This window comes from Asparagus officinalis, chromosome 4 (assembly GCF_001876935.1).
Source record: "Asparagus officinalis chromosome 4, Aspof.V1, whole genome shotgun sequence".
Lineage (NCBI taxonomy): Eukaryota > Viridiplantae > Streptophyta > Magnoliopsida > Asparagales > Asparagaceae > Asparagus > Asparagus officinalis.
Genome location: NC_033797.1, coordinates 15,624,789 through 15,635,518, shown reverse-complemented (window position 1 = coordinate 15,635,518; position 10,730 = coordinate 15,624,789). Strand labels below are relative to the sequence as shown.

Here is a 10,730-nt window from a genome sequence, read left to right as displayed (position 1 = left end):
ATATTATATCATATTATCCTCAACAAATTCATGTTCTACCGAGCAAGAATATTACTTGGATTTGTCATTCCTCAAATCCTCTTCAATATGCATGCAAACAACTAAGATTATGAATGTGGATTTTTTTATATTCGTGACATGCATCAAAACTAATCCATGAACCAAACAACCGTTAATATTCCAGCTAAAATTTGAATAATCTGTCAAATCTTGAATAACCAAATTTATTTATATGTATTAGATTATTTCCGTGTTTACTAGACTCTTACTAATACTTTTTTTTTAATTTATTTTAAAGGGAACTTTAGCCGTATTACATGCCCAAGGCCTGCTCGCAAGACCAAGCATGCCTCTCAAGGGAAAGCCCAACACAAACCTATTGACATGCCCAATACAAAGCCCTTTATTTATGGCACACCAGTGGCTGTCTTGTTATTTCCATACCAACTCGGGGCATTCAGATTTCAAAAACCTAAATAAAACTGAAACCATACCCTAATCTCCGACACTATATAATCCAACCCATGATATCAAAATTTTTCAATAAAATGAGTTAGAAAAATAAAAAAATCTCCGTCGGCTTCTTCAGCCTCCATCTTCTTCACACTGGAAACAACCTCAACTTTCCCCCAAATTACAAAACTAACCTCGGCATCCCATCTTCAAAGTCGCCCTCCTCTCTCTCCCCCGACTCTCGTGCGAACTCTTAAAATCTAGGGTTTCGTTTCTCGATGCGTCCCCGATTCGAATTCCCTCATCAAAAGCCTCTTTTCTACCCTCGTCCTGTTCGATATTAGGGTTAGGGTTTTGGCGGGATGGAGATGGAGAGCTCTCGTAGATCTTCGATCGACAGATCTCGAGAATTGCCCGGTCTCAAGAAACCTAGGCTCGCTGACGGCGTCGCTTCTAGGGTTTCGAGCTCGATCCAGCCGACGAATCCGAGAATTAGGGCAAACGAGAGGGAGAGAGAGGAGAGAGATGATTCAGTTAGGGTTTCTTCTTCTTCTTCTTCATTGTCTTCTTCTTATCAGCAGCAACAGGAGTTAGTTGCTCAATATAAGACGGCGCTTTCTGAATTGACCATCAATTCGAAGCCTATTATTACTAATCTAACAATAATAGCTGGAGAGAATCTCCACGCTGCAAAGGGGATCGCGGCCACAATCTGCAATAATGTGCTTGAGGTGATTAGATTAGACTTTGTGCTGTAGTTAATGTAAATTGGAATTAGTTAGTGAATGAAAGATCCAATTTTACTATGAGCTTTTGGGATTGACTGCTGTTTGTTGTATAGTTTTTGTTGTTGTTTGGTCTGCGATTGATTAGTTCTGAGGAATTCTTGTGTAGTTTATAATATGAGTTGGTTTGAGGTCTCTAATAAGGGAGTATGATTTGTTTTGCAAGTTTAAATGATTGGTTTCACGAACAAAGTTCAGTTTTGTAATGCACAACTGAGGCCAATGCTAAATTGCAAGTTATCTTAGCGTTTAAATGGACAGAAGAGTGCAAATTTCGGTTTTTGCAATGAACAATTGTATTCAATTAAGATGATCCAGTAAGTGGATGCTGCTGGATGGAAATCGATATTCAATGAGACTTGTAATCATGACATAACTAGATCATGTAACCTGGAGATCTTTTCTAAAAGAAATTCTGCTGTGTATTTTGATTTCTTTTAGATAATAGGTTAGTTAGAATGTGTTTTTTCACTTTAGAAGCTGTTCCTTTCAGAAGGTAGTGGCTTTCCCATAATCTATTTTGCATAGTTTTTTCTTGATGATAATGGGAGCAGCTATGTATCAGAAATAAACATGTACAAGGATATACTTAAAAACTTATTGATTTAAGATTTACTATCATATGATGTCATATTTCCTCTCAAAATGAGAGTGGAAGAGTGGGAAAAAAATGCCGGCTCAGTATCTGTATCCTTAACCAGATATTAAGCACTATCTATAAACCTGTACTCCTAATGGCACCCGAAACCCCTATAATAAAGTATAAAACCCTGCCGGTCACATATTTGGGATTCATAGGAAGCACAAATCAAGGATGTCTGGTTTTTCCAAGGGCCTACTCATTCTGCCTAGATGTTAAGACAGGTGGAAGCGGCTTCAATGGACTTAACTAATGTTGGTGTTCTAAGACATTGCATATATGTTCTTTCTTTGATTATCTTATGAATTTTAACCTTTTCTGTTTCTGAGTGCGATAAGTGGAGAATTAGCAATTTCTCCCTGGAAGCACCCATTTTGATGCCAATTCATTCATTTCATTCTTTATTTCTTAGCTCAGAACCTTTACAATGGATGATATATCAAGTAATTTGAGTTGTTACTTGTCTTCTGTCTTTCTTGAAGTAGTTTATATATAGGGAATCCTGATCTTTGGCTTTGCTACTTTGTTCTTGTGAACCATCGTAGTTATGTTACATCCACAACTGATTTTACTCTTGGTTCCAGGTTCCCAGTGACCAAAAGCTGCCATCTCTTTATCTTCTTGACAGTATTTATATTAAGTACTTTGCTGCAAGGTTGCCTGAGGTAAATTTGTCGATTTTTATGCTAACAGAATGTGTTTATCTTGATATAATTGTTATGGAAACCTCATTTTTATTTCATTAAGTTATCATCCGAAAGATGATTTGTAATTTCTCAACCATCTTTAGAACTATAGATCGACCAATGATTTCTCATAGTATTTTAGGCATAGTAATTCCCTTCTGATGTTGATTGTACAGAATTCTCAATTTATATCTTGGCTTGTGCTTCTTAAATTGTTAAAAGGGGGTCCATCGATCTCCACTTCTTGTGCCATTCATTGGCTTCTTTTGTTCTTTCTTGTCCTTTTCTTTCTTAATCTTTATACTGTTTGTAATTTCTTATTAGGTATTCTGCAAGGCGTACAAACAAGTTGATTCTTCAATACATCCTGGAATGAGACATCTTTTTGGTACATGGAGAGGAGTTTTTCCTCCTGCTCCCCTTCAGACAATTGAGAAAGAACTTGGCTTCCCACCTGCCGTCAATGGCTCATCTGGAACCACTGCGTCAAAGTCAGAATCTCAAACTCAACGTCCAGGGCACAGCATTCATGTGAATCCTAAATATTTAGAGGCAAGGCAGCGCCTTCAGCAAACAAGAGTAAGTAAACTTCTGTGACTTAATGCACCACATTTATTTTGCTTCATTCTTTACAGAAAATATAAATTTTGTTTGGCACAAAAAGTTTAAGGTATGATCACTAGCTTAGAAGTTAAGTAATAATTTATTCCAATTGCACCATTGTGAGAGCAGCTTATCGCATTTTCACTAAGAAAATTCAGTGTTTAGTTGGAACAGTTCATAATTGAATGTGAACAGAAGTTATAGTTTTGAGACTAATCTTTTTCTTTTACGCATTCATCAAAAACACAGATTACCACTGATTATTAGCCCAACCTTATTCCTAACTATCATCTTAAACATTAGAAAGTAACATATGTAGAAACTAGCTTGCTGTCATACAATCTGAGTCACATTGAAACAGAATATCTTGTGATTACTTGTTGTAACATGAAGGAGGCCAGGTTTTACAATTAGTGATTAATTAACAATTAATTACGTCATTAATTTGAAACCCAGCTAAAATTTGTTTTATGACACCTTTTACTTTCTTCCTGTTTCTGATGTTAGCTGTGATAACTTATATGTTAATGTTACTTTTTGAGAATTGTTTGTGCCACTTTATATGTATTAATGTATATATTTTCTTACTGGTTGTTGGTTAAATTGTGAAGTCTAAAGAAATAAACAGTGATGAGGTTGACGTGGTTGCCGCTGTTGAAGATGCAGAGAGATCAGATAAAGCAGCTACAACTGCAAACATAAGACAATGGAGGGATCTGCCTACCAAGATGCCTGTACGCATTCTTTTCTTTCTGTTTACTTTTGTTGAAGAAACTACCTCGGAGGTCATAATCTCAAATAGCTTATAAATTGTCCGAGTTCTCCCTTCTAACTTTTGGTTAATATTGCTTGCAGAATATTCAACGGACTCAAAGGGAACTGACAAATGATCCCATCTATGAGAAGAAAGGACTGAGGGACGTCAAAGACCGACCATTTTCTTCTGTACTTCCACGACAACCAGCTACGGAAGTTGGAAGAATCAGTGAGAAGAACAAAGAGCAAGATGAGCTTGACAAATCATATAATACTTCTGAGACTGTAATCAGCAGAAGGAACGGTTTTGATGTTAATAATTATCGAGGATCTACATTTGCTCAAGCTGAACGTCAGCTACCTTCTGTACACCTTAATAATACGAATAAAAGCATTCAAGCAGTATCTAAAAACTGGAAGAATTCTGAGGAGGAAGAGTACATGTGGGATGATATGGATCCCAAATTGACAGATCATGGAGGAAATAGCAGGTCAATAAAAGGTGGTTTGGATATCGGTAAGGCAGATACACGTGCTAGCCTGCAAAGGCACCAGTGGGCTCAACTCAAGAATGAGCAGCCAGATTACCATCGGGACAAACTTGACGTTTTTCCAGGAATAAAGCGCTGCGGAGTAGAAGAAAGAGTTCCTTCATTTAGAGTAATTCCTTATAAACTGCTGCTAAATATTTCTTTTACAGAAATCATTTACTAATTTGGTTTTGTGCTTGCATGAGAGACTGCTTACTTGGATTTTTACATGCTTCGTGCACTACTAAAAATGGTCCTTTGCCGAAAATTCTGAACAAATTTCTGAAAATTGAGAAAAATATGAAATCATGTGTCACCAAACTGTGCATATGTGTGTGTGTGTGTGTACACACAGTTATACACACGCACATGCGCGCGCGCGTGCACACACACACATGGTTGGGGAGGGTGGGGGACAGTTTTCAGTCTGACTATGGCTTTATTGTTTACTGCTACATTCTGCTGATTAACTTTTGGGCTCATGCAGAATATTGATGATAACCATCTGCAACCTCACAGTCAATTGTATGCTGACTCAAGAAGACATTTGGAGACCTCTGCAGATATGCTATCTGTACCACGAGCTACATCAGGGCATCATTCAACGTCAGTTTGGCCCCCGCCCGACCCTTTTTCTGGTGGCCTAAATCAGCTGAGTTCAAGAATTTCAAGTCAAGAAGAGGGTGGTTCCATATCTCTTAGCTCTGGTACATCTCCCAATTTAATTTCACCTTTACCTAGGTCTGGACTTCTATCCCATTCTCACCCTTCAAGCCTAGGCCCTTCTCCAAATTTGACAAGTGGAATAGTTGGCCATCAACCTTTGAAGCCTCCATCACCTTCTGCTCATCCACCTCCACCTTTTCAGCCCCTACAGCATCAGAAATTACACAATGCAATTGACCATGAACATCCTCGGCCTCCATTTCCCCAAATGAGTCAGAAACCTATGCAGCTTCCAGTAAATCTTAATAGAGCTCCACATGTACCGATCACCCAAGATTTTTCTCCTAGTTTACAGCGACATCAATCACAATCCCCTCAACTTTCATCAACCCCATTTACACAGTCTAGGTACCATCCTCCCCTTATGCACCAATCACAACCCGAGTTCTCACAACAACAGGCCCAAACACACTCTCAGCCATCAATTCGTTCCGAGAAATCCACAACATTATCCAATTTAGCTGATGGCTCAGGGCAATCAAGCACTAGTAGTTTACTGGCTGCTATCATGAAGACTGGACTCCTTTCAAACAGTTCTCCCACTGGATTGCAAAACTTCAATATACAGCCTCCTCTACCAAGCGGGCCCCCACCTATTCAAGCTTTGACACCATCTGGTCCGTTGGTTACTTCTTCATCGTTGTCACTTCAATCTTCCCAAGCTAATACTCCATCTCTTACAGCATCACTTCCAGGTGTTGTGTTGCCTCCGCTGCCACCAGGCCCTCCACCTTCTTCTTCTGTTGTACCCCAAAAATCCAGCACTGTTAGTGCTGTTTCAAATCCACTTTCAAGCCTTCTTAGCTCATTAGTCGAGAAGGGTTTAATATCTTCTCCAGCAACGGAAATGCCTACTGTATCTTCGTCTCAATTATCAAATAAAGTTCAAGATCAGAGAATTGAGTTTTCTAGTAGTACCTCCATGCAAGTTCCATCAACTTCAGCAAAAGAGGCTTCTGTAGTGGAGTTATCTGCTCCTACTGGCGTTGCCCCATTAGCAATTTATGATACAGAAATTGAAGAACTTGTAGGCATTGACTTCAAGCCAGAAATAATTCGTGAACTCCATCCCCAGGTAATTAATAGTCTGTTTGATGAGTTAAAGCATCAGTGTGATACGTGTGGCCTAAGATTCAAGCTTCAAGAACAGCTTCACACTCATTCAGATTTACATTCCTCAGAAAAGTCTGAACCGAGCAGTTCTGGTGAATTATCTCGGAAATGGTATTTAGATACAAGTAATTGGGTTACTGGAAAAATTGAATTGCCACAGATACCAGTGCCCAGTACTTCTTTGGTAGATGAAAGATGTGAACCAATGGTGCCTGCAGATGAAAGTCAGTACATATGTGCACTGTGTGGAGAACCATTTGAAGACTTCTATTCCCATGAGAGAGATGAGTGGATGTACAAAGGAACAGTGTATTTGAATTCCTCAGAAAGAGAAGATGAAATAAGAAAAGATGATGGGATCAAAGATCATGCTCCTATTGTGCATGCCAAGTGTCTATTGAGTGCAGCAGATGTGGCTGCTGATGCCACAATGGTAAAACCTTCTGACTATAAACTGTTCCATTTTTAATTGCAAAAAATATCTTTTATTTCTGTTCTTTTATTTATTTTTATGGCCATGAGTTTTGATTCTTATATACTGGACTAGTTTTGTTGAGCATGTCTAATTAGTAAACCTCGTTGTCAAAATTGTTTATAGTTTTAGCACAAATAGTTCACACAATTTGTTAGTCTGCAGCATTGTTCTTCATCTTTCTGTTTCTTGCAGGATTGGGCAGATGGCTAATAATGGAATTGAAAGGAAAATACTTCACTTTTTGCCGTGAAAGTGTAGGCAATAGAAGAGATGCCTTGGTTTTAGGTTTGCTCCCAACATATTTATGACAATGTGCATGCAACTGGGGTTACTTTTCTGGTGTGTGAAAACCAGAGTTTTTTTTTATCCATCCAATGTGCTCTCATCCCCATTCTTTTGGGGAAAGAAATACATATGAAAATAGATTTCCTTTTTTCAATTATGTATGATGTTTGCATGTTTCTAATCCTTGCTTTTCATTCCTAAGAGAATGTGCACTGTGATTCTTTAACTTCAGCATCAGGAATGAACAGGAACTGTGATGTGCGACTTCTATGTTAGCTTTTGATGCTAAACACTGGGCTTGCCAAAAATTCTGGCTGCTTTCATGTTGTTACTCTCTAGTAAGAAGATTGTACTAGATCACTAACAAGAGATTTGAATTTTTTCTTGCTATGAGATTATTGTTATTATATTTTGTTGGATAGACAGAAAGAGATTATGGTCTTTGTGGATACTGTTGGAGCAAAATTTCTTGTTGAACTATTTGTGGGTCGTATGCACTTTTATTTTGTTATCCATAAATGATTGCGATGTGAAGGGGCAACACTATTAAATATTAATTCCTGCAGCCAGGATATATTTGGTATTATATTTTAGCATCTTGTACGTGAAATGAAATTAAAGGAAGCAGTGAAGCCTCTTTTTGTAATGCATGCGGTTTAATTCCGCTTATTCATTTTTCATACCGCAACAATTATCTGAGTTGATGTTTTGAAACTCTGCTGACTTGGGAATCTTTTTGATGCGATGGAATGGAAACTTGAGATTGTTGTGTCTTTGAATGTTCGTTTCATTATTCAGGGAGCTAATGTGGATTTGATTCGGCCTGAAGGATCGCTTGGATGAGACTTCATTATATTTTCCGTGTGAATCCTACTCGAGTTACCTAATTGTGGTGGTAGATTTTTTTTTTAATTTATTTTTTATAACCCATCTGGGATCGAACCCAAGGTTGTGGGAGTCAATATATGAACCTACTAACTAGAGTCACTCGCCGTCAGTTGTGGTGGGTAGATTCTTTCATCTATTATATAGAAACCGTGAAATTTGCTGGTATTTGTGTAGCAGACTTCTGCATTCTGTTTGAGGTATTTACATGTTTTCAGTTTTTATTGTGTCATCTTGGAAATTTACCAGTGGTTAGTATAATAATGTGGCGAAAATGGCATTAACATTATTTAGTATACGTATCTATTCTTCTATACAAACGGGAGAACCTAATAATTACTATTCATGCTACAGTAAATGGTACAGTAGCATTATTATTGTAGCAAACATGAAACTGGACACATAGTTTTTTCCAAAAAAATATTACTGTACCATACGGGATTACTATAGCGGGGGAAAAATGTCGTGCTTTATACGGTGTTCACACTAGTATTGTATTATTGCAGAAACTTGTATGCAAATTCTCGATTATCTCGCCGTGCTAGTTCAGATCTTAACAGATCAATGACAGCGAGTAACTAGTATCATACCGGTTGTTTTATATTAGCTTGAGTTTTGCAAGATCCTTTAAATTGAGTCCAGATGATGCCATGCGGTTCTCGTTTGGCAATCCCTTTAAACATGTGTTCGTCGTGCTCATTACAATGCTAGCTCTACTGTATTTTTCTAAACTATTCCCATATTATAAAAGAGAAAATTGTGTTCTATAATGAGTCATCAATTTCGAGAAAAGTTATAGATGATGGAGCCCGCACTTTTTTTTCTTTCGTTATGTGAGAGTATTTTAAAAGCAATAGTAACTATATCATTACCTCTTTGCGCTGGTGGATCCATGCTAGTCAAAGTGGGATCAAGTGACCCCACTTTTAGGGGTGAGCACGGTTCGGTTCGGGTCGGTTTTTACCAAAATTTGAACAACCGAACCGAACCACCTATAATTCAAAACCGAACCGAACCGTTGCAAATCGGTTCGGTGCGGTTCGGTTCGGTTTGTTCGGTTCTAACTTCATCAAGTATAACAATCAAAGGCACAAATATTGCTTGTCCCAAGAAAAAAGGCATCAAGTATAATTAATGCTCCCCTTAGGCAAATCAAAGTGCGTTTCGTCTTCATCTTGATATTTCTTAAATGTTTCAGATTCTTAAGAAAAATGCAGCTGGATGGTCTAGCCATTATTCATCACTTGATATTTCTTAAATGTTTCAGCTTCATCAAGTGCATTTGTTTTTCTTTCAGATTTTCTACATGTTTCAGCTGAAGATAAAATATCAAGTGATTTTTTTGTAAGTGCATTTCGTCTTCATCTTCGTCTCCATTTAAGAAAAATGCAGCTGAAGAGCTTCAGCCAGTAGAGCTTCTAGCATTGACAAAAGAGAAACAAATACAAATACAGCTGTAGAGCTTCAGCCAGAAGAGCTTCCAGTAAATATTTGATTCAGATTTTGTAAATATTTGATTCAGATGTCATCTATTGTTCATAACCTGATTATTATCTATTTGTTTCAGAAGCCATATTTACTGAAAGAAAAACAAATACAGATAAATGGTAAACTCTGGTGTTGTTGATGTACTCTTAACATTAGCTTGACATACACAAGGACTAGACAGTTGATTTGGTAATGGAAAACTTGCAAAATAGACTGAAACATGTAGAAAATATCAAGTGATTATACAAGCACTTCAGCTGCATTTTTCTTAAATGGAAGACCATCCAATATGATGTTATTGTCAACAGAAATCAGGTCATCAACCACGTCGCAGAATTTCAAACAAAACCAGACCATTATTCATCAGATGCTATAACAAAAAGTTGTAGAAAATATCAAGTGATTATTCATCTCCATTAATTATATTCTTATCAAATATGATTTGATAAGCCATTTACAAAAAATTGAAACAAATAGATAACATCTGAAATTAGGAATGAGATCTAGGGTTTAGCCGTTTAGGTGAAGAAAATGAAATGTGACTTGGGATTCACGGGTCGGGTCTCTGCCTCTGGAGTCTGGGGTGTTATTATCGGTCGGTTCGGTTATTTCGGGTTGAAAAGATTTCAACCCGACCCGAACTGCCATACAAGTAAAACCGAACCAAACTATTGATTTCGGTTCGATTCGATCAGTTTTTTCGGTTTGGACCGAACCGTGCTCACCCCTACCCACTTTGCTTTAGGATCCCAACCAAATATGTATAGAATGATTTCAACAATTTTATATTGGACGCTTCATAAATTGTGTAAGTATCTACCAGATGATAGCCAGCGTCTCATGCATAATGGAAAAAGCTTTTGATTCGATAACTGAAAGGTTGTCATGTTGTAGTATGTGAGACTTAACAATATTTACGGAATAAAATTTCGGACTGTATGAAAAGAGAGGAGGGGAAAATGAAACTAAATTTGGGTAAGAAAAAGATGATTGCCCAGTGGTTTATATTGAGAAAGATGTATTGATAGTGTTATTATTGTTGCACTTACTTATATACGTTTTTCAAAATATGAAGATCGTTAGAAGCATTTAGTAAAATTTTAATATTAATTATTTAGTGACCCCACTTTGCAAAAATCTTGAATATGTCGTTGCCCCTTTAATGAATTTTGCTATAAATATTTTTATTACAGAAAGATAAATGTTTCTAATAATTTCTTTAGGTATCTATTTCAGTTAGAGTTGGGTGTGGGTCGAGTCAACCCGCGGGCTGACCCGGCCCAACCCACCATAGGTCATGACCCA

At 37.5% G+C, this 10,730-nt stretch overlaps 1 protein-coding gene across 1 annotated transcript; it reads left to right on the top strand.

The window, feature by feature from the left end:
* Positions 538–7,529, top strand: LOC109836730 (polyadenylation and cleavage factor homolog 4). Its single transcript, XM_020404710.1, has 7 exons — positions 538–1,184; positions 2,463–2,543; positions 2,889–3,143; positions 3,779–3,901; positions 4,023–4,583; positions 4,941–6,725; positions 6,960–7,529. The coding sequence occupies exons 1-7, from the start codon at positions 816–818 to the stop codon at positions 6,975–6,977; spliced, it is 3,192 nt and encodes a 1,063-aa protein (XP_020260299.1). The 5' UTR covers positions 538–815; the 3' UTR covers positions 6,978–7,529.

What these genes read in the sequence shown, in the direction of transcription:
- LOC109836730 (XM_020404710.1), top strand. Translation starts at nt 816, where the DNA reads ATGGAGATGGAGAGCTCTCGTAGATCTTCGATCGACAGATCTCGAGAA. An exon ending in TCTGCAATAATGTGCTTGAG is followed by an intron (nt 1,185 to 2,462) that starts GTGATTAGATTA and finishes TCTTGGTTCCAG; the next exon opens with GTTCCCAGTGACCAAAAGCT. An exon ending in TTGCTGCAAGGTTGCCTGAG is followed by an intron (nt 2,544 to 2,888) that starts GTAAATTTGTCG and finishes ATTTCTTATTAG; the next exon opens with GTATTCTGCAAGGCGTACAA.